This window comes from Coccinella septempunctata, chromosome 1 (genome assembly GCF_907165205.1).
Source record: "Coccinella septempunctata chromosome 1, icCocSept1.1, whole genome shotgun sequence".
In the NCBI taxonomy this organism is placed as follows: Eukaryota; Metazoa; Arthropoda; class Insecta; order Coleoptera; family Coccinellidae; genus Coccinella; species Coccinella septempunctata.
Window position 1 is genome coordinate 31230449 of NC_058189.1, and position 24527 is coordinate 31254975.

Genomic DNA, 24527 nt, shown 5'->3' on the forward strand with positions numbered 1-24527 from the left:
GAGCCAGTTGTTTTGTTTGAAGGTGAAGCTCCTGTTGCTTCAAACTTCTTTTGATTATTTTGACTACCATTCACGCAAGATGATTTTTGTTGAGCAATTCAACATTCTCGTAATTATCCGTTCATTTCTTCAAGAGATACCCATTCCCTAACACCTTTGAGTATTCAATTCAATGCTAACACTGCATCAAATGCATTTCATCGGGTTGATTTTTTTGAATTCTACAAATGATGTAACGTCTTCAGCCTTCAGCCAAAGAAAATCAACAACAGTAACTCTCCTCAAGCTACTGATTACTTCTATTTTCCATGTAAATAAATAGATTTGGTATGTCTTCAATCAGTTTGTATGAATGTCAATTATGTTCGTTACATATTTTCGACGTAATATTTTCCGAAGTGATTTGACATTGTGATGAAATACGTAATTACTGAGAGTCTCACGTAGAACGGACTACGTAGCACTGATTTAAAACTCAAAAATGTTTTGACAAGCGTCTTAACCCAACATTTTCGTACCATACAGAGTGAAAGGTATCCAATTTCCATGGCCAATCCTGTGCTAAAATGAAAGTGAATGAAGTATAGAAGCTGAAAGTAAAACGTATATCTTTGTCGATTCATTCGGGAAAAACATTTCAATGGAGTTCCTCATGTCGTGAATATAATGCCCAAAATTTAGATAACTATTTCATACCAGAACAAATTCGGTAAAATTGTCTTTGGAATTAATCTTATATGTAACGAAAAATTTCATTGTCATGTATCATTCATTTTGGGACCTATACGGTATTAAAGTCCCCTATCGGACGAAGTATCGTAGACATAGCATATTTATTCAAAACTGTTGATATTCATGAAGAAAAGATAATAATTTCTTTCCAAATTCATTTACACCGAGATCACGAACCTTATCAATCAATTATTAGCGTATTAAGTTTATTAATATTAGTATCGTTCTCGAACTATTTACAAGTTTCAATATGTGTGAATGAATCGAAAACGCAGCTGTATTCTATATATGAGTAGAATTCAAGCTGCCTTACCTTCCGTCCTCCTAAAATCTGTCAACGTTGCTGGAGGTGAGAGCGCACTACTAATAAGAAATATAAGCGGAGGTAGTAAGGTCTGATTCGTTTGAAGAAAAATTTATCGCTAAAAATCTTTTCCCCTCTTTAGGTATCCCTGTTATTTACCTTCCCCTCTACATATATAAACAAAAATTATTGCAATTATATAACTCCTTCACCCGGAGGTCAGGTCGCCCAATGAACTTAACGGAGGTCACAACGAACTATGAGTTCATATATATATATATATATATATATATATATATATATATATATATATATATATATATATATATATATATATATATATATATATATATATATATATATATATATATATATATATATATATATATATATATATATATATATATATATATATATATATATATATATATATATATATATATATATATATATATATATATATATATATACGAAGAGTTACTATTTTGGAGGTGGTATTAACACTTTATAACTATATATATATATATATATATATATATATATATATATATATATATATATATATATATATATATATATATATGTATATATATATATATATATATATATATATATATATATGTATATATATATATATATATATATATATATATATATAATCGATTCCCTTCTACCATGAAATGGTGTAGGGTATAATAACAAAAACAAATATTTAATTCTTCCCTCGTAAACGAACTTCGACCATTCCTTCTTGTTGGCTGTCATCTTCCTCGCTCTTTCCCAAGTTTATCCCCTTTCTCCAATTATCTTTCCCATTTGCTTGTCCCAGGTAGTAACCGGTCTTCCGCGCCTTTTTTTTCCCGTAACCTTTGCTTCCCATACTTTTCTAGCAGGTCAATTGTCTCTTTTCTTTGAAATCCTGCAGAGGTTCTATTCCGATGTCTTCCCTGATAAGATCGTTTCTCACCCTGTGCATCCTTGTTATTTCCTTCACTTTTCTTAGATATTTCATTTCCATTGCCTGCATCCTGCTTCTCTGTCTTCTATCAAGTACCCACGATTCGCACGCGAATGTGAGTATTGGTCTATAAATCGCTTTGTATACATTCATCTTAGTACTTCTTGATATTTCTTTCCTACTCAGGAAGTTCTCATTCATGGCATGGTATATCTTCAATGTGCTTTCCAATCTACTGTTTATTTCCAGATCTTGTTTTCCATTTTCTTCTATTTGCACTTCTGAGTATTTGAAAGATGTCACCTGCTCCAATCTTACTCCTTCTATCTGTACGTCAACGATTTCCTGAGAGTTGCTCACCACCATAACTTTTGTTTTTTAATTGTTCATTTCCATTCCGAATTCCTTCAACACCGCATTCCAGATGTCCATATTTGTCTGTAGATCTCTCTCACTCTCAGCAACGATAACAATATCGTCCACGAAGGCACATTCTGATATTACCACTCTCTTTAAGTTTCTGTACCCGACTTGAAATTTCTTCGATCTTCTTGTGCACTCCTTCAGAATCTCATCCATAAATATTATGAACAGCACAGGGCTCAAACTACCTCCTTGTCCTAAACCTATTTTTGTAGTGAATTCTCGGTTGAATGTTCGGTTGTGGCTGATAATTCTATTCCTGTTCAATTCATACACATTCTTAACAAGTCTTATAATTTTCTTGTTCAATCCCCTCTCTTCCAGAATTTTCCATAGTTTCCTTCTTTTAACTCTGTCAAAAGCCTTCACCAAATCCACAAAACCCATGTATATCCTACCATCTTTTTGTTTCGCCCTCTCAATCAGTATTTTCAACGTGAATATGTGGTCTTGTATACTTCTTCCCTTTCTGAAGCCGCTTTGCGTTTCCTCTAGATTTGTTTCAATCTTCTCTCTTATTTTTCCATCCAGTATTCTCTCAAAAACTTTCATAGCTGAGCTCAACAGAGTGATACCCCTATAGTTGTTACATTCTTGCACATCCCCCTTCTTGTGTACTGGTACTATCAAAGATGTTTGCCAATCCAGTGGTACTATTTCTTCTGTCCATGCCCTCTGAACAATTTCCAATAGCATTTCGGTTCCTTTTTCTCCTAGGTATTTCAACATTTCTGCTGTTATTCTGTCACATCCTGCTGCTTTGCCATTTTTTAGGGTATTTATCGCTTTCTTCAGTTCTTCCATTGATATGCCTTCCTCTTCCTCACTTAATTCTTGTGTTTCCCCAATTTCCTGCTCTACATCCCTCTCAAATCCCTCCTCATTCAGTAGGTCGTCAAAATATCCTCTCCACCTTTCCATTATTGCAGTATCTTCCTTCAGCAGGTTTCCATCTTTATCTTTTATCATCACATTATCATTTCTTGGTGTCTTTCTCGCATTTTTAAGAACTCTATAGAACAACTTTTGATTACTCTTATGGTCTTTCTCCATTTTTTCCCCAAATTCTTCCCATTTCTTCCTCTTCTCTCTTTGAATCAACTCCTTTACTACTTTTCTTTGTTGTTTGTATTGCCCATATTTTTCCACTGTTTTATGACTCAGGTATTGTTTCCATTTATCCTTTTTAATCTTCACCTGATATTTCATCTCGCTTGTCCACCATGATGTTTGTTTTCTCTTATTCGTCTTCTTATAACTTCCACATACATTACGTGTAGTTTCGGTAACTATGCTCTTGAAACTCCCCCATATGCTCTCCAATGTTCTGTGCGTCCTTGACACATTTTCCCTTTCGAATCTCTTTTCAGTTTCATATCTATATTTATCGGCAATTTCTCTACTAGCTAGCTTGTAAGACCTAAGGCATTCATAGGATTCTTCTCTTTTACACTTTACTCCTTCTTCCATCTTTTTCTTCCTCAGCTTAGATACCAGCATATAGTGATCGCTTCCGATTTCTGGGCCCCTTCCTACTTTAGTGTCTAGTATCATATATCTTCTTTCCTTTTGTATCAGGATGTAATCTATAATTGATTTTTCCCCTCGACTTTTGACCTCTCTCGTATACTTATGTATGTCCTTATGTTGAAATAATGTATTAGTAATAACAAAATCATTCAGTAGACAAAAATCGAGCATTCTCTCACCATTGTAGTTTCTAGTTTCTTCCCCGTATGGTCCCATCACTGATTTATAAATTTCATCTTTTCTTCCCACTCTGCTGTTGAAATCGCCCATTATGATAATCGTTCCTTTTGCTGTTTCAGTGACTTCAGTTAGGTCTTCCCAGAATTTATCTTTATTTGGTGTACTATCGTCTTCATTGGGTCCATACACTATTATGAACGTTTTTGTCTCTTCCTTATTTCCCATTTCTATCGATAATATTCGCTCTGTCCAACCTTCCCATCTATTCAGTTGCCAGCAAATGTCTCTCCTTATCATATATCCCACGCCTGCTCTGGCTCTCATGTTCTCAGGAACTCCACTGTAGATTAGCAGATGCTCACCCTCCATCTTTATTTCTCCTCTACCCTTCTTTTTTGTTTCCGTTATCGCCAGTATATCCAATTTCGTCTCCTCGAATTCCCTCACTAACTCATTCTTCTTATCTCGAATACTCCTGACATTCCACGTTGCAATCCTCGAACTCACCAATTTTTCTCTCTTAGATCCTGTCTCTTTATCGTTTCGTTGTCCTTTCTCCTGCTTATTCGTCATATTTTTTCCCATCTCGATAGTTTCCGCTTCTATCAGTTTTTTGGAGGTATTTTCTCTATTCTTTCCATCTCCTCATTCCAAAAATAGCGTTCACCCTCTCTCACATCTTTACCTTTTACTCTTTCCTCCCTTGCGATACCTCTCAATTTTGCCTGTTTTTCTCTTTGTGTTTTGGTCAGATCATCATTAATATATATCCTACCTATTTTACAGTCTTTCAACTTGCTCTTACTTTTCATCACTTTCATTTTCTCGAATTTATCCTCCAGCTCAATTACGCACATATTGAGTCCTATTTTGTTGATATTTTTTGGTTCAATCTCCAGATCCATATTTCCCTTGAAAAATTCCTTAATTTCACCCTTCATCGATTTCTGCTCTGTATTTACCAGCTTCAACCCACTCACCACCACGTTGTTTCTTCGTTTTTCGTTCTCCATATTGTCGAGCCTGGTTTTTATGTTCTTAACTTCAATCTTTAACATTTGATTTTCCCTCTTGATTTTCTCATTTTCTTCCTTCAGGCGCTTCATTTCTTCTTGATACTCCCTCTGATTCGTTTTGATCTCCTTTATGTCATTCATCAATACTTCCATCATCATCATTAACCTATCCATCTTTTCATCACTAGGTTTGCTTTTTTGCGGCGTCCTAGTCAGTTTTTTGCCTCTTCTAAATGGATCATCATCATCGGTTGTTCTCTTTCTTTTTCCATCGTCACTCGTATATTCTTCTTCGCTTTTCGTCTGACTCATCATGAATTCTCAACGGTGCCTGAAACCGGTCCTGTGTCCTATTCGAATATTTCTATCACCGTTCACTTATCGACAACGATAATATTTATGCGACAGCTGGTTGTATTTCGCTAACGGCGATTTCAGTTTATTATTCCACAAAATCTAATATATTTTGGATTACAAGTTCTTCAATTTTCCTATGTTTTTCCTGTAACTTAGCCTGATCTAATTCACCTACTTTGCAGTATCCACTGCAACAGTTTTAATCGATTTCACGCTCGTAATTGTCGTTTGAATCGGTTTTAATCACGGAGCACTTTTTATAACACCTTGTCTCACTGAAGTTCGAAGAATTTCACGAAGAATTTTTTTGAAATTTCGGATTAAGTCAATCAAAAAATGTATTGTTTGAAAAAACAGTCTCTTTAGAAAAATCCAAATCCGAAATCTCTACAAATCAACATTATTATTGTCATCCGTTGATTCGTCATCGAATTACATAATGCATTATTCATTCGATCGTGTTGTGTAAATCGCCCGGTCAGTTTTTATTCAGAATTCGCGGAGTACGGACGTTTTCCGTTATATTCAGGAAATAGTAAGATATTGTAGAAATTTCGGATCAAGTTTATGGCATAATTTATTGTTTGAAAATATGGTCTTTTTTCAAATATCCAATTCCGAAATCTCTACAAATCAACGTTATAATCGTCATACGTTGATTCGTAACCGAATTACATAATGCCATTATTCATTCGATCGCGTTGTGTTAATCGCCTGTTCAGTTTTGATTCAGAATTCGCAGAGTACGGACATTTTCCGATATATTCGGAAAATTGTAAGATTTTGTCGAAATTTCGGATTTAGTTTATGAAAAAATCTATTGTTTTGAAATACAGTCTTTTTTAAAATATCCAAATCCGAAATTTCTACAAATCGAAGTTATAATCGTCATCCGTTCATTCGTCATCGAATTACATAATGCATTATCCATTGGATTACGATGTGTTAATCGCCCGGTCAGTTTTGATTTAGAATTCGCGGAGTACGGACGTTTTCCGATATATTCGGGAAATTGTAGGATTTTTTTGAAATCTCGGATTTAGTAAATGAAAAAATGTATTGTTTGGAAAAACAGTCTCTTTGAAAAAATCCAAATCCGAAATCTCTACAAATCAACATTATTATTGTCATCCGTTGATTCGTCATCGAATTACATAATGCATTATTCATTCGATCGTGTTGTGTAATTCGCCCGGTCAGTTTTGATTCAGAATTCGCGGAGTACGGACATTTTCCGATATATTCAGGAAATTGTAAGATATTGTTGAAATTTCGGATCAATTTCATGGCATAATATATTTTTCCGCCGACCTCTTAATAATAGTACTGTTTAACGTACACGAAATTAGCTGTTAATAAACCCTTTTATTGATTAATTTCCTATTAATGCATTATTGTCATGGGTGATCGAACATAGAAGTATTCAGCAGCTTCCCAAATAATTATTTCATTTTTATGTAGCATTGATTTTCGTAGTACCTAGCGGGTGAATTGAGAAGAGATGAATTGTGGAGGTTGCAGAAAAATTATGATGGTTAGGGAGTAATCGATATATCTATGTACTACAACTCCAGCTTCCACCAACTCCACACATTCTTCAACAGAAATTATAGGGAACGATATCAATGTGATTTACACAAAATGTCACAACTCGAAAATGCCCTCTATGAACTTCTCGAATTGTTCGATCGGCCGCATAAATATCAACATTCCGATATGAACATAGAAAATTTATAAGATGTCAAATTTGACTAGGTATGGATAGAAAATTTTTGCAATTAAGATTTCACATTAAATTCGAAATGTGGTCGACGGAAAAATCTTGTAATCAACTCGTTTATTAATTGAGCGATTAATGATCTCGAACATTAACGTGCTCGCTTCGCTCACACGTTAAAATATCTCAATCATTAATCGCTTTTATTAATAACCTAGTTGATTAAATAACTATTTTGAAAATACAGTCTTTTTTTAAATATCCAATTCCGAAATCTCTACAAATCAACGTTATAATCGTCATCCGTTGATTCGTAACCGAATTACATAATGCATTATTCATTCGATCGCGGTGTGTGAATCGCCTGTTCAGTTTTGATTTAGAATTCGCGGAGTACGGACATTTTCCGATATATTCGGGAAATTGTGACTTTTGCAGCAATAATTGTTCAGCATCTTTTAAATCCTGGTCAGTAACCCTTTTCACGTCTTGGGAAATAGTAGATGGGTCTTTTAATTGAGTTTTACGTAACAAATCTTTGAAAATATGTGTACACCTCAAAAATCGTGCAGTAGCGAATAATAGCCTCGTATATTTAGAGAACCGCTTTATTTCTGGGAGAAGACCATGGAATTCGATTTCTTGTATCACTAAACATCTTTCAAATTTTTCCTCGGCTGTACTTTGATGTTTTTCCACTAATTTAGTATCTTCTTGCGGCCAATACTGTTTGGATTTTCTCAAAAACTGTGGCCCATGCATCCAGAACTCCATGTCTGGTTTGGTAGGTGCCTGTCGTGTAGCTAAGTCTGCAGGATTTTCACTTGTAGGAACCCATCTCCACTGATCCACATCACTCGAAGCTCTAATTTCTGCAACTCGATTGGAAACAAACTGTTTGTATTTGTTCGATTTATCTCTTATCCATCCAAGTACACACATTGAATCTGTCCAAAAACAAACTCGATTGATTGGTATTTCTAAAGATCTAGTTACACTTGCAGCTATTCTGCTTCCTAGGATTGCACCTTGTAGTTCAAGCCGTGGTATAGATAATTCTTTCATTGGGGCAACCCTAGTCCTAGAAATTACTATCATTGTATCTATTTTGTCTCCTGACTCTACTCTGAGATAGGAGATCGCTGCAAAGGCTTCTTTACTGCTTTCTGAGAATGTGTGTAGCTCTATGTTTTCAGCATTTGGTATGTTTACACTGTAACATCTTGGGAATTTAAAATTATTTATCAATTTGAAATTTTCTATCATTTTTCTCCAAGTTATTTTGAAATTTTCTGGTAATTCCTGATCCCATTCAATTTTAGCTTTCCATATTTGTTGCATTAAAATCTTTCCTTTAACAATAAAATGCGATATGAATCCCATGGGATCAAATAATGTCATAATCGACTTTAAAACATTCCTCTTGGTTGGCCGTAAGTTTTCATATTTACTGAAATCAATTTTGAATGTGAATTCATCAGTTCTGAAATTCCACAAAATTCCTAAACTCGATGTTCTGATTTTTCTTCAGAATCTTCCCGAACATTCTGGGTTCTTTCGGTTACTAAACTCATCAGAGAAACGGAATTTGATATCCAGCTAACTACTTCAAAGCCAGCAATCTGCATGGTGTTTTTAACTCCATCTAGGGCTTCCTTTTCATCATCAGCTGAATCTAAGTAGTCATCCACATAAAATTTTTCAAGAATAGCCTTTTGAATTTCTCCTTCGGAATAATTTTTCGCATTATAATTCTTAACAAACTGTGCACAGGCTGGCGAACATTTTGCTCCAAATGTCATAACGTTTACGTGGTAAACATCTGGTTCTCTGTAATTTTCTAAATTTCTCCATAAAATGCGTTGTGAGTCCCTGTCTTCTTCACGTATCAGTACTCTGTGGAACATTTCCCTCACGTCACCACAAAAGGCGATCTTTTTCTGACGAAATTTCAGCAAGATAGCTCCAAGAGAATTCATTTGATGAGGTCCAGTCAGCAGCATGTCATTCAGACTGATACCATTGGATTTTGCTGCTGCATCGAAGACCACTCTTACCTTTTTCTTATTTCGATTTATCACTGCAAAGTGCGGTAGGTACCATGTGCGAGGACCACAATTTTTAATCTCTTCTACTGATAGCTTTCGTAGATAGTTTTTTCTCACGTGATCTTCAAATTTGGCACAATATTCATCAGCTAAATATTCATCTTTCAAACATTTCCTTTCAGTACAATTTAATCTTTGCATGGCTGTAGCATAACTATTTGGCATTTTGCATTCATCATTCTTCCATAGCAATCCTATTTCATATCTCTCGCCAACTTGTTTTATTGTTCTATTCATTATTTCGTTGGCTCTGGTATCTTCCTCATTTACTTCAAATTTAGAAACAGGAATTGTTCCAAAAGATTCTGTAGTGTAGAATTTTTCCATGATATCCTTCAAATCTTGTTCAGGTTCTCTTTCGTCACATATATGAAAAATGTGATATCCCGATCTATTTTGTATGTCTGATTGAATTGGTCCATGTACAGACCAACCTAATTTAGATTTAGAAGCAACAATTGAGTTTGTTGGTGTAGATTGGATACGCCTGGGTATAATCAAATCGATGTTGTCCTGACCAATGATCATAACAGGTTTCACTTTCGTATAACTCTCAATAGGAATACCTTCCAAATATTGATGGTCATGTAAATTGAAAGATTGTTCAGGAAGCGATAAATTCGAAACTGTGCGAACCCCTCTTAGTAGAAAGGTGTCATCATTGTCGATTCTTGATATGTTTATGTCTAGTCGAGTAGAATTTTCTTCCTTTATCACGTCATCATTGGTCCATTGTAAACATAATGGCTGTTTTTCACCCAGTATTCCAATTTGATCGGCTATCTTGTCATGTAAGAGTGTAACTGTTGAGCCTTCATCACACAAAGCATAAATTTTGAGAGTTCCGTTTCGACCATGAATTTTGAGTGGAACGAACCGCAATAAAACTGTAGTTTCACTTCTCACCATACCAACAATATTCGTAGATACGGGTTCTGATACTATCGGGTTTTCACTTGATTTCTTGATTTCATTATGAAGAAGTGAATGATGAGACAGTTTGCATCCATTCTTTCCACAAATTTTTTTGTTTCTACACCTGAGTTTTTGATGATTTCTCTTGAGGCAAGAAAAACATAATTTTTTCGATCTTACAACCTTCCATCTACTTTCCATATCATCCATTTCCATTTTTGGACAATTGTCATCATGGGCGGGCTCTTCACAATAATTGCATTTAAGAACTCTTCCATCATGAAGAGTGAACACTCTTTCTGTACTTCTTCCATTGTAGAAAGACGATCTCGTTTTGTCCCAGGGAAATTTAGATCTATCCCAATGTGCAGAAAAGCTAGTAACACTTACTTGACAAGCTGCCTCTGAAAAAGTAGCCAACCAATTAGCAAAATCTTCAAGATTGGTTTCACAATTTTGTCTTTTCTTTTGAATTATTACTTCACCCCATTTGATTTTCAACTCGTCTGGCAGTTTACTCACTAAATCTCTTTGTAATTGTGGATTCTGTAAATGACCAATAGAATGCAGAGATTTCATTATGGTTACGATATTAGTGACTTCGGTCGAGAAGTGTATCAATTTTTCCAAATTTGTGTCTTTTATTGGTTGTATTACTCTTATTTTGGACAGTAGCATCTCTATAATTACATCAGGTCGGCCAAAACGAGTTTCTAAAGTTGCAATAATTTTGGCCACATCAGAAGTCAACATTATACCCGCAACTGCTGCCTTTGCAGGGCCTTTCAAACATTTTTGAAGTTTGAAAACAATTTCGTCTGCTGAATAACGACTTGACTCGGTTAAGTTACGAAATTGACGAATAAAAACTGGCCAATCCAGGGGATTCCCATCAAAGCAGATAAATTCTGAAAACTCACGTTCCTCTGGTCTTATATTCTGTAGAACTGTATTATTCACCGAATGGAGTACCTCATTAACGGTCTCACACAACATCTTAACACTTGGATCACATTGCTGTGGGAATGTGTTAATGTACTTTTCTGTGTCATCATCAATCTCTTCTTGTTTTCTTTCAACCCATTGATTTATCATTGTATTGTTATAGTATTTTTTTTCACTGTGCCTGCCCTCTTCTTCATCTAATTCTTCTTTTCCTGAAGCATCTTCGTCTTGTACTAATTCTTCTTCCAGATTTAACAGTCTCAAAGCATTTTCAATCTCCAGTTTCTTCATCTCTATTTCCTGCCTTTTTCTTTCAGTTTCCAAATTAATTCTTCTTCTGGCTACATTAATGCTTAGAGTCTTGGACGTTCTCAAGCTCTCTCTACTCATTGACTTACTTTTCATTGATGCAATCGACTTTGGTCTTTTAATCACCTCACTTGTCTCTGCTTGGTCTCTGGAAGGCTCATTTCCCACTATCGTGTCTTTTTTCTGTCCTAAATCTTCTTTTCTGCCGAAACTGTCGGGCCACACGAAGTCTTGGGATAAAGTTTTGCGAATTCCAGCTCCACTTCTCTGAGGTCTTTCTTTGCCGTTCATGATCACGTCGGGGTCACCAAATGTTCAGTTCTTGGTCTACTGAACTCTAAAGTCTTTTAATTAAAAAGTCGGACGTCTTTTTTGTCTTTATTTTCTGTCATATATAATGTCAACGCTCCCTTTTTCATTTCAAACTATCAACTATGATCCTAATGTAAATGCAACAATGATACAAAAATCTAAGATAATAACTCAACTCAAATTCTAACAATCATCATCCGTTGATTCGTCATCGAATTACATAATGCATTATTCATTCGGTCACGTTGTGTTAATCGCCCGGTCAGTTTTGATTCAGAATTCACGGAGTACAGACGTTTTCCGATAAATCCAGGAAATTGTAAATTTTGTTGAAATTTCGGATCAAGTTTATGGCAAAATCTATTGTTTGAAAATACAGTCTTCTTTAAAATATCCAAATCTGAAATCACTACAAATCTTATAATCGTCATCCGTTGATTCGTCATCGAATTACATATTGCACTATTCATTCGATCAGGTTGTGTTAATCGCCTGGTCAGTTTTTATTCAGAATTCGCGGAGTACGGACGTTTTCCGATATATTCGGGAAATTGTAAGATTTTGTTGAAATTTCCGATAAATTTAATGAAAAAATCTATTGTTTGAATATACAGCATTCTTTGAAATATCCAAATCTGAAATCTCTACAAATCAACGTTATAATCGTCATCCGTTGATTCGTCATCGAATTACATAATGCATTATTGATTCGATCGCGTTGTGTTAATCGCCTGGTCAGTTTTGATATAGAATTCGCGGGGTACGGACGTTTTCCGATATATTCGGGAAATTGTAAGATTTTGTTGAAATTTCGGATTTGGTTAATGAAGAAATCTTTTGTTTGAAAATACAGTCTTTTTTAAATTATCCAAATCCGAAATCTCTACAAATCGAAATCGTTATTCGTTGAATCGTCATCGAATTACATAATGCATTATTCATCTGATTACGATGTGTTAATCGCCTGGTCAGTTTTTACTTAGAATTCGCGAAGTACAGACGTTTTCCGATATATTCGGGAAATTGTAAAATTTTGTTGAAATTTCGGATTCAGTTTATGAAAAAATCTATTGTTTGAATATACAGTATTCTTCGAAATATCCAAATCCGAAATCTCTACAAATCAACGTTATAATCGTCATCCGTTGATTCGTCATCGAATTACATATTGCACTATTCATTCGATCACGTTGTGTTAATCGCCCGGTCAGTTTTGATTTAGAATTCGCGGAGTTTGAACGTTTTCCGATAAAATCGGGAAATTGTAAGATTTTGTTGAAATTTCGGATTTAGTTAATGAAAAAATCATTCGTTTGAAAATACAGTCTTCTTTGAAATATCCAAAACCGAAATCTCTACAAATCTTATAATCGTCATCCGTTGATTCGTCATCGAATAACATATTGCACTATTCATTCGATCACGTTGTGTTAATCGCCCGGTCAGTTTTGATTTAGAATTCGCGGAGTTTGAACGTTTTCCGATATATTCGTGAAATTGTGAAATTTTGTTGAAATTTCGGATTTAGTTAATGAAAAAAGCTTTTGTTTGAAAATACAGTCTTTTTTAAAATATCCAAATCCGAAATCTCTACAAATCAGCGTTATAATCGTCATCCGTCGATTCGTCATCGAATTACATAATGCATTATTCATTCGATCACCTTGTGTTAACCGCCTGGTCAGTTTTTATTTAGAATTCGCGGAGTACGGACGTTTTCCGATATATTCGGGAAATTGTAAGATTTTGTTGAAATTTCGGATTTAGTTAATGAAAAAATCTTTTGTTTGAGAATACAGTCTTTTTTAAAATATCCAAATCCAAAATCTCTACAAATCAGCGTTATTATCGTCATCCGTTGATTCGTCATCGAATTACATAATGCATTATTCATTCGATCACCTTGTGTTAACCGCCTGGTCAGTTTTTATTTAGAATTCGCGGAGTACGGACGTTTTCCGATATATTCGGGAAATTGTAAGATTTTGTTGAAATTTCGGATTTAGTTAATGAAAAAATCTATTGTTTGAAAATACAGCATTCTTTGTAATATCCAAATCCGAAATCTCTACAAATCAACCTTATAATCATCATCCGTTGATTCGTCATCGAATTACATAATGCATTATTCATTCGATCACCTTGTGTTAACCGCCTGGTCAGTTTTTATTTAGAATTCGCGGAGTACGGACGTTTTCCGATATATTCGGGAAATTGTAAGATTTTGTTGAAATTTCGGATTTAGTTAATGAAAAAATCTATTGTTTGAAAATACGGCATTCTTTGTAATATCCAAATCCGAAATCTCTACAAATCAACCTTATAATCATCATCCGTTGATTCGTCATCGAATTACATAATGCATTATTCATTCGATCACCTTGTGTTAACCGCCTGGTCAGTTTTTATTTAGAATTCGCGGAGTACGGACGTTTTCCGATATATTCGGGAAATTGTAAGATTTTGTTGAAATTTCGGATTAATTTAATGAAAAAATCTTTTGTTTGAAAATACAGTCTTTTTTAAATTATCCAAATCCGAAATCTCTACAAATCGAAATCGTTATCCGTTGAATCGTCATCGAATTACATGATGCATTATTCATCTGATTACGATGTGTTAATCGCCTGGTCAGTTTTTACTTAGAATTCGCGAAGTACAGACGTTTTCCGATATATTCGGGAAATTGTAAAATTTTGTTGAAATTTCGGATTCAGTTAATGACAAAATCTTTCGTTTGAAGATACAGTCTTTCTTGAAATATCCAAATCCGAAATCTCTACAAATCAACCTTATAATTGTCATCTGTTGATTCGTCATCGAATTACATGATGCATTATTCATTCGATCACGTTGTGTTAATCGCCTGGTCAGTTTTGATTCAGAATTCGCGAAGTACGGACGTTTTCCGATATTTTCGGAAAATTTTAAGATTTTGTTGAACTTTCGGATTTAGTTAATGAAAAAATCTTCTGTTTGAAAATACAGTCTTTTTTGAAATATCCAAATCCGAAATCTCTACAAATCAACGATATAATCGTCATCCGTTGATTCGTCATCGAATTACATATTGCATTATTCATTTGATTCCGATGTGTTAATCGCCTGGTCAGTTTTTATTTAGAATTCGCGGAGTACGGACGTTTTCCGATATATTCGGGAAATTGTAAGATTTTGTTGAAATTTCGGATTCAGTTAATGAAAAAATCTATTGTTTGAATATACAGTATTCTTTGAAATATCTGAATCCGAAATCTCTACAAATCAACGTCATAATCGTCATCCGTTGATTCGTCATCGAATTACATAATGCATTATTGATTCGATCGTGTTGTGTGAATCGCCCGGTCAGTTTTGATCTAGAATTCGCGGGGTACGGACGTTTTCCGATATATTCGGGAAATTGTGAGATTTTGTTGAACTTTCGGATTTAGTTAATGAAAAAATCTTCTGTTTGAAAATACAGTCTTTTTTAAAATATCCAAATCCGAAATCTACAAATCAACGATATAATCGTCATCCGTTGATTCGTCATCGAATAACATAATGCATTATTCATTTGATTACGATGTGTTTATCGCCTGGTCAGTTTTTATTCAGAATTCGCGAAGTACAGACGTTTTCCGATATATTCGGGAAATTGTAAAATTTTGTTGAAATTTTGGATTTAGTTAATGAAAAAATCTATTGTTTGAATATACAGCATTCTTTGAAATATCTGAATCCGAAATCTCTACAAATCAACGTCATAATCGTCATCCGTTGATTCGTCATCGAATTACATAATGCATTATCGATTCGATCGTGTTGTGTAAATCGCCCGGTCATTTTTGATTCAGAATTCGCGGAGTACGGACGTTTTCCGTTATATTCAGGAAATCGTAAGATATTGTAGAAATTTCGGATCAAGTTTATGGCATAATTTATTGTTTGAAAATACAGTCTTTTTTCAAATATCCAATTCCGAAATCTCTACAAATCAACGTTATAATCGTCATCCGTTGATTCGTAACCGAATTACATAATGCCATTATTCATTCGATCGCGTTGTGTTAATCGCCTGTTCAGTTTCGATTTAGAATTCGCGGAGTACGGACATTTTCCGATATATTCGGGAAATTGTAAGATTTTGTTGAAATTTCGGATTAGGTTAATGAAAAAATTTTTTGTTTGAAAATACAGTATTTTTTAAAATATCCAAATCCGAAATCTCTACAAAACAACCTTATAATCATCATCCGTTGATTCGTAATCGAATTACATAATGCATTATTCAGTCGATCACGTTGTGTTAATCGCCTGGTCAGTTTTTAATTAGAATTCGCGGAGTACGGACGTTTTCCGATATATTCGGGAAATTGTAAGATTTTGTTGAAATTTTGGATTTAGTTAATGAAAAAATCTTTTGTTTGAATATACAGCATTCTTTGAAATATCCAAATCCGAAATCTCTACAAATCAACGTTATAATCGTCATCCGTTTATTCGTCGTCGAATTACATAATGCAATATTGATTCGATCGCGTTGTGTTAATCGCCTGGTCAGTTTTGATTTAGAATTCGCGGAGTACCGACGTTTTCCGATATATTCGGAAAATTGTGAGATTTTGTCGAAATTTCGGATTTATTTCATGAAAAAATCTATTGTTTTATAATACAGTCTTTTTTAAAATATCCAAATCCGAAAGTTCTACAAATCAAAGTTATAATCGTCATCCGTTGATTCGTCATCGAATTACATAATGCATTATTCATTTGATTACGATGTATTAATCGCCCGGTCAGTTTTGATTTAGAATTCGCGGAGTACGGACGTTTTCCGATATATTCGGGAAATTGTAGGATTTTTTCGAAATCTCGGATTTAGTCAATGAAAAAATGTATTGTTTGAAAAAACAGTCTCTTTAGAAAAATCCAGATCCGAAATCTCTAAAATTCAACATTATTATTGTCATCCGTTGATTCGTCATCGAATTACATAATGCATTATTGATTCGATCGCGTTGTGTTATTCGCCTGGTCAGTTTTGATTTAGAATTCGCGGAGTACCGACGTTTACCGATATATTCGGAAAATTGTGAGATTTTGTTGAAATTTCGGATTCAGTTAATGAAAAAATCTTCTGTTTGAAGATACAGTCTTTTTTAAAATATCCAAATCCTAAATCTCTCCAAATCAACGATATAATCGTCATCTGTTGATTCGTCATCGAATTACATAATGCATTATTCATTTGATTACGATGTGTTAATCGCCTGGTCAGTTTTGATATAGACTTCGCGAGGTACGGACGTTTTCCGATAAATTCGGGAAATTGTAAGATTTTGTTGAAATTTCGGATTTAGTTGATGAAAAAATCTTTTGTTTTAAAATACAGTCTTTTTTGAAATATCCAAATCCGAAATCTCTTCAAATCAGCGTTTTAATCGTCATCCGTTGATTCGTCATCGAATTACATAATGCATTATTGATTCGATCGCGTTGTGTTAATCGCCTGGTCAGTTTTTATTTAGAATTCGCGGAGTACGGACGTTTTCCGATAAATTCGGGAAATTGTAAGATTTTGTTGAAATTTCGGATTTAGTTAATGGAAAAATCATTTGTTTGAAAATACAGTCTTCTTTAAAATATCCAAATCCGAAATCTCTACAAATCTTATAATCGTCATCCGTTGATTCGTCATCGAATTACATATTGCACTATTCATTCGATCACGTTTTGTTAATCGCCTGGTCAGTTTTGATTTAGAATTCGCGGAGTTCGAAGGTTTTCCGATATATTCGGGAAATTGTAAAATTTTGTTGAAATTACGGATTTAGTTAATGAAAGAATCTTTGTTTGAAAATACAGTCTTTTTTGAAATATCCAAATCCAAAATCTCTACAAATCAGCGTTATAATCGTCATCCGTCGATTCGTCATCGAATTACATAATGCATTATTCATTCGATCAGCTTGTGTTAACCGCCTGGTCAGTTTTTATTTAGAATTCGCGGAGTACGGACGTTTTCCGATATATTCGAGAAATTGTAAGATTTTGTTGAAATTTCGGATTTAGTTGATGAAAAAATCTTTCGTTTTAAAATACAGTCTTTTTTGAAATATCCAAATCCGAAATCTCTTCAAATCAGCGTTTTAATCGTCATCCGTTGATTCGTCATCGAATTACATAATGCATTATTGATTCGATCGCGTTGTGTTAATCGCCTGGTCAGTTTTTATTTAGAATTCGCGGAGTACGGACGTTTTCAGATAAATTCGGGAAATTGTAAGATTTTGTTGAAATTTCGGATTTAGTTAATGAAAAAATCATTCGTTTGAAAATACAGTCTTCTTTAAAATATCCAAATCCGAAATCTCTCCAAATCAACGATATAATCGTCATCCGTTGATTCGTCATCGAATTACATAATGCATTATTCATTTGATTACGATGTGTTAATCGCCTGGTCAGTTTTGATATAGACTTTGCGGGGTACGGACGTTTTCCGATAAATTCTGGAAATTGTAAGATTTTGTTGAAATTTCGGATTTAGTTAATGAAAAAATCATTTGTTTGAAAATACAGTCTTCTTTAAAATATCCAAATCCGAAATCTCTACAAATCTTATAATCGTCATCCGTTGATTCGTCATCGAATTACATATTGCACTATTCATTCGATCACGTTTTGTTAATCGCCTGGTCAGTTTTGATTTAGAATTCGCGGAGTTCGAACGTTTTCCGATATATTCGGGAAATTGTAAGATTTTGTTGAAATTTCGGATATAGTTAATGAAAGAACCTATTGTTTGAATATACAGCATTCTTTGAAATATCCAAATCCGAAATCTCTACAAATCAACCTTATAATCATCATCCGTTGATTCGTCATCGAATTACATAATGCATTATTCATTCGATCACCTTGTGTTGACCGCCTGGTCAGTTTTATTTAGACTTCGCGGGGTACGGACGTTTTCCGATAAATTCTGGAAATTGTAAGATTTTGTTGAAATTTCGGATTTAGTTAATGAAAAAATCTTTTGTTTTAAAATACAGTCTTTTTTGAAATATCCAAATCCGAAATCTCTTCAAATCAGCGTTATAATCGTCATCCGTTGATTCGTCATCGAATTACATAATGCATTATTGATTCGATCGCGTTGTGTTAATCGCCTGGTCAGTTTTGATTTAGAATTCGCGGAGTACCGACGTTTTCCGATATATTCGGGAAATTGTAAGAGTTTGTTGAAATTTCGGATTTAGTTAATGAAAAAACTTTTTGTTTTAAAATACAGTCTTTTTTGAAATATCCAAATCCGAAATCTCTTCAAATCAGCGTTATAATCGTCATCCGTTGATTCGTCATCGAATTACGTAATGCATTATTCATTCGATCAGCTTGTGTTAACCGCCTGGTCAGTTTTTATTTAGAATTCGCGGAGTACGGACGTTTTCCGATATATTCGAGAAATTGTAAGATTTTGTTGAAATTTCGGATTTAGTTAATGAAAAAATCTTTTGTTTTAAAATACAGTCTTTTTTGAAATATCCAAATCCGAAATCTCTTCAAATCAGCGTTTTAATCGTCATCCGTTGATTCGTCATCGAATTACATAATGCATTATTGATTCGATCGCGTTGTGTTAATCGCCTGGTCAGTTTTTATTTAGAATTCGCGGAGTTCGAACGTTTTCCGATATATTCGGGAAATTGTAAAATTTTGTTGAAATTACGGATTTAGTTAATGAAAGAATCTTTGTTTGAAAATACAGTCTTTTTTGAAATATCCAAATCAAAAATCTCTACAAATCAGCGTTATAATCGTCATCTGTCGATTCGTCATCGAATTACATAATGCATTATTCATTCGATCAGCTTGTGTTAACCGCCTGGTCAGTTTTTATTTAGAATTCGCGGAGTACGGACGTTTTCCGATAAATTCGGGAAATTGTAAGATTTTGTTGAAATTTCGGATTTAGTTAATGAAAAAATCATTTGTTTGAAAATACAGTCTTCCTTAAAATATCCAAATCCGAAATCTCTACAAATCTTATAATCGTCATCCGTTGATTCGTCATCGAATAACATATTGCACTATTCATTCGATCACGTTTTGTTAATCGCCTGGTCAGTTTTGATTTAGAATTCGCGGAGTTCGAACGTTTTCCGATATATTCGGGAAATTGTAAAATTTTGTTGAAATTACGGATTTAGTTAATGAAAGAATCTTTGTTTGAAAATACAGTCTTTTTTGAAACATCCAAATCCAAAATCTCTACAAATCAGCGTTATAATCGTCATCCGTCGATTCGTCATCGAATTACATAATGCATTATTCATTCGATCAGCTTGTGTTAACCGCCTGGTCAGTTTTTATTTAGAATTCGCGGAGTACGGACGTTTTCCGATATATTCGAGAAATTGTAAGATTTTGTTGAAATTTCGGATTTAGTTAATGAAAAAATCTTTTGTTTTAAAATACAGTCTTTTTTGAAATATCCAAATCCGAAATCTCTTCAAATCAGCGTTTTAATCGTCATCCGTTGATTCGTCATCGAATTACATAATGCATTATTGATTCGATCGCGTTGTGTTAATCGCCTGGTCAGTTTTTATTTAGAATTCGCGGAGTACGGACGTTTTCCGATAAATTCGGGAAATTGTAAGATTTTGTTGAAATTTCGGATTTAGTTAATGAAAAAATCTTTTGTTTTAAAATACAGTCTTTTTTGAAATATCCAAATCCGAAATCTCTTCAAATCAGCGTTATAATCGTCATCCGTTGATTCGTCATCGAATTACGTAATGCATTATTGATTCGATCGCGTTGTGTTAATCGCATGGTCAGTTTTGATATAGAATTCGCGAAGTACAGACGTTTTCCGATATATTCGGGAAATTGTAAAATTTTGTTGAAATTACGGATTTAGTTAATGAAAGAATCTTTGTTTGAAAATACAGTCTTTTTTGAAATATCCAAATCTAAAATCTCTACAAATCAGCGTTATAATCGTCATCCGTTGATTCGTCATCGAATTACGTAATGCATTATTGATTCGATCGCGTTGTGTTAACCGCCTGGTCAGTTTTTATTTAGAATTCGCGGAGTACGGACGTTTTCCGATATATTCGAGAAATTGTAAGATTTTGTTGAAATTTCCGATTCAGTTAATGAAAAATCCATTGTTTAAATATACAGTATTCTTTGAAATATCCAAATCCGAAATGTCTACAAATCAACGTCATAATCGTCATCCGTTGATTCGTCATCGAATTACATAATGCATTATTGATTCGATCGCGTTGTGTTAATCGCCTGGTCAGATTTGATTTAGAATTCGCGGAGTACGGACGTTTTTCGATATATTCGGAAAATTGTAAGAATTTCTTGAAATTTCGGATCAAGTTCATGGTAAAATCTATTGTTTGAAAACATAGTCTTCTTAAAACAATCCAAATCCGAAATTTCTACAAATCAACCTTATAATCATCATCCGTTGATTCGTCATCGAATTACATAATGCATTATTCATTCGATCACCTTGTGTTAACCGCCTGGTCAGTTTTTATTTAGAATTCGCGGAGTACGGACGTTTTCCGATATATTCGGGAAATTGTGAGATTTTGTTGAAATTTCGGATTTAGTTAATGAAAAAATCTTTTGTTTGAAAATACAGTCTTTTTTAAAAAATCCAAATCCGAAATCTCTACAAATCAGCGTTATAATCGTCATTCGGTGATTCGTCATCGAATTGCATAATGCATTATTCATTCGATCACCTTGTGTTAACCGCCTGGTCAGTTTTGATATAGAATTCGCGGGGTACGGACGTTTTCCGATATATTCGGGAAATTGAAGGATTTTGTTGAAATTTCGGATTCAGTTAATGACAAAATCTTTCGTTTGAAAATACAGTCTTTTTTGAAATATCCAAATCTGAAATCTCTACAAATCAACCTTATAATCGTCATCTGTTGATTCGTCATCGAATTACATGATGCATTATTCATTCGATCACGTTGTGTTAATCGCCTGGTCAGTTTTGATTCAGAATTAACGAAGTACGGACGTTTTTCGATATTTTCGTAAAATTTTAAGATTTTGTCGAAATTTCGGATTTAGTTAATGAAAAAATCTATTGTTTCAAAATACAGTCTTTTTTAAAATATCCGAATCCGAAATCTCCACAAATCAAAGTTATAGTCGTCATCCGTTTATTCGTGATCGAATCACATAATGCATCATTCATTTGATTACGATGTATTAATCGCCCGGCCAGTTTTGATTTAGAATTCGCGGGGTACGGACGTTTTCCGATATATTCAGGAAATTGTAAGATTTTGTTGAAATTTCGGATCAAGTTTATGGCATTATATATTTTTTGAAAATACAGTCTTTTTTTAAATATCCAATTCCGAAATCTCTACAAATCAACCTTATAATCGTCATCTGTTGATTCGTCATCGAATTACATGATGCATTATTCATTCGATCACGTTGTGTTAATCGCCTGGTCAGTTTTGATTCAGAATTAACGAAGTACGAACGTTTTTCGATATTTTCGGAAAATTTTAAGATTTTGTTGAAATTTCGGATTTAGTTATTGAAAAAATCTTTTGTTTGAAAATACATTTTTTTTTTGAAATATCCAAATCCGAAATTTCTACAAATCAAAGTTATAATCGGCATCTGTTGATTCGTCATCGAATTACATAATGCATTATTCATTTGATTACGATGTATTAATCGCCCGGTCAGTTTTGATTCAGAATTCGCGGAGTACGGACGTTTTCCGATATATTCGGGAAATTGTAGGATTTTTTTGAAATTTCGGATTTAGTCAATGAAAAAATGTTTTGTTTGAAAAAACAGTCTCTTTAGAAAAATCCAAATCCGAAATCTCTACAAATCAACATTATTATTGTCATCCGTTGATTCGTCATCGAATTACATAATGCATTATTCATTCGATCGTGTTGTGTAAATCGCCCGGTCAGTTTTGATTCAGAATTCGTGGAGTACTGACGTTTTCCGTTATATTCAGGAAATAGTAAGATATTGTCGAAATTTCGGATCAAGTTTATGGCATAATATATTGTTTGCAAATACAGTCTTTTTTCAAATATCAAATTCCGAAATCTCTACAAATCAACGTTATAATCGTCATCCGTTGATCCGTAACCGAATTACATAATGCATTATTCATTCGATCGCGTTGTGTTAATCGCCTGTTCAGTTTTTACCTAGAATTCGCGAAGTACAGACTTTTTCCGATATATTCGGGAAATTGTAAGATTTTGTTGAAATTTCGGATTTAGTTAATGAAAAAATCTTTCGTTTGAAAATACAGTCTTTTTCAAAATATCCAAATCCGAAATCCCTACAAATCGAAATCGTCATCCGCTGAATCGTCATCGAATTACATAATGCATTAGTCATCTGATTACGATGTGTTAATCGCCTGGTCAGTTTTTACTTAGAATTCGCGAATGTTGGAAATTAGGTTGGTTTAGGATAAATTCTTCTTCAATGAAACACACTTTGTGAAACAATCTATATATTGATTCAATCGATTTAACGGAGGTCGATCTATACTCTCAATGAATATCAAACCAGAACTAACTAAACGGAGAGAAATATCTCATTCCTAAAAGATGCTTATATACAGTATATAGGCTCCAATAGCAAAGTACATAATATGGTTATCACAGTCGAAAACTGCTGGGGTATGTTATTCAACACTTTTACCGCCAGCACTAATATTGTTGACTAATAAACCAATCGCATTTGACATATTTATATTTGTCGAGAATTCTGAATGAGTAAGGGATTTGGTTTTGCTTTACTCTGATGAATTTATCTCAACACGCCGCCTCAAAATCAAATCTCTTATCTTTTATAATACAATGCTCAATTACCTATACATATCATTACATATCAAAATTGCATGCAAAAATAAAATATTCCTGAGTATAGAAAGACCCTCCATTTGTTATCTGGGGCAATATAAGTATGGTCCAATATTCATTGCAAGGATGTGGGAAACCCAGAAAAACCACACCAGACCATTTCTATTAGAAATTGTATAGATACATATTATAATACCTTCAGTATTAAATATAGTAATACCTAGTAAATAAACATTTAACACTTCAATTTACTAAACCTAAACCTGCTATGAAATAACAGACATTAATCTGTTAATGGTTTGGTTGAAATAACAGAGAGCTGCTGATAACTTCTGCGATTTTATTTGAGTTTTATAACATATATTCAATATGTTCTGATCTCGTATGGATTGCGGTACTATCCCAAAAACTAATACAAGCTAGTGCAACCATTATTTCTATCTTTATAATAATGATGATAGATTTCATAATAATCAAATTAAAGCCTTTTTTTCATAGTTTTAACGTACGTATTATGACGGCCTTTTATATAGCCATGTATATAACTCTTTTCTGTGGATGAGGCAGCGATTAAAATTTTCATTTTTTTTTTTTAAATAAATTGTGGTTATTATTTTCCAAAAATTTGAATTCAAATAATTTGACATCTTCGAACATATTTTATAATCTTGAATTAATTGATAACTCTGTAAGAACATCCAAAGTTCTTTATTCTTCTTTTATTAAAAAATCTACTTAAAATATATAGATTCATTTTAATTATACTATGAGATTTTTTTTTTATAGTGCTTCATAATCTTCTTTTGAAAACACTTATATAATGTAAT

General features: G+C 33.7%; 3 protein-coding genes across 3 annotated transcripts; all 3 read right to left on the bottom strand.

The window, feature by feature from the left end:
• Nucleotides 1-1922: 1922 nt before the first annotated feature.
• Nucleotides 1923-2360, bottom strand: LOC123322785. Its single transcript, XM_044910806.1, has one exon. The coding sequence runs from the start codon at nt 2358-2360 to the stop codon at nt 1923-1925; it is 438 nt and encodes a 145-aa protein (XP_044766741.1).
• A 3225-nt stretch (nt 2361-5585) lies between these two features.
• On the bottom strand, nt 5586-8315 carry LOC123322803. Its single transcript, XM_044910825.1, has 2 exons — nt 7822-8315; nt 5586-5688 (listed from the first exon to the last, which is right to left on the bottom strand). Exons 1-2 carry the CDS (start codon nt 8313-8315, stop codon nt 5586-5588), a joined length of 597 nt encoding a protein of 198 aa, XP_044766760.1.
• A 404-nt stretch (nt 8316-8719) lies between these two features.
• On the bottom strand, nt 8720-11785 carry LOC123322811. Its single transcript, XM_044910833.1, has one exon. The coding sequence runs from the start codon at nt 11783-11785 to the stop codon at nt 8720-8722; it is 3066 nt and encodes a 1021-aa protein (XP_044766768.1).
• Between the last annotated feature and the right edge of the window lie 12742 nt (nt 11786-24527).

Bases quoted from the DNA above. Each gene is read 5' to 3' on its own strand.
- LOC123322785 (XM_044910806.1), bottom strand. From the start codon at position 2,360: ATGGTGGTGAGCAACTCTCAGGAAATCGTTGACGTACAGATAGAAGGA.
- LOC123322811 (XM_044910833.1), bottom strand. From the start codon at position 11,785: ATGAACGGCAAAGAAAGACCTCAGAGAAGTGGAGCTGGAATTCGCAAA.
- LOC123322803 (XM_044910825.1), bottom strand. From the start codon at position 8,315: ATGATAGTAATTTCTAGGACTAGGGTTGCCCCAATGAAAGAATTATCT. The intron at 5,689-7,821 runs GTTCTCTAAATA...AAACTGTTGCAG, and splicing joins CTTCTCCCAGAAATAAAGCG to TGGATACTGCAAAGTAGGTG.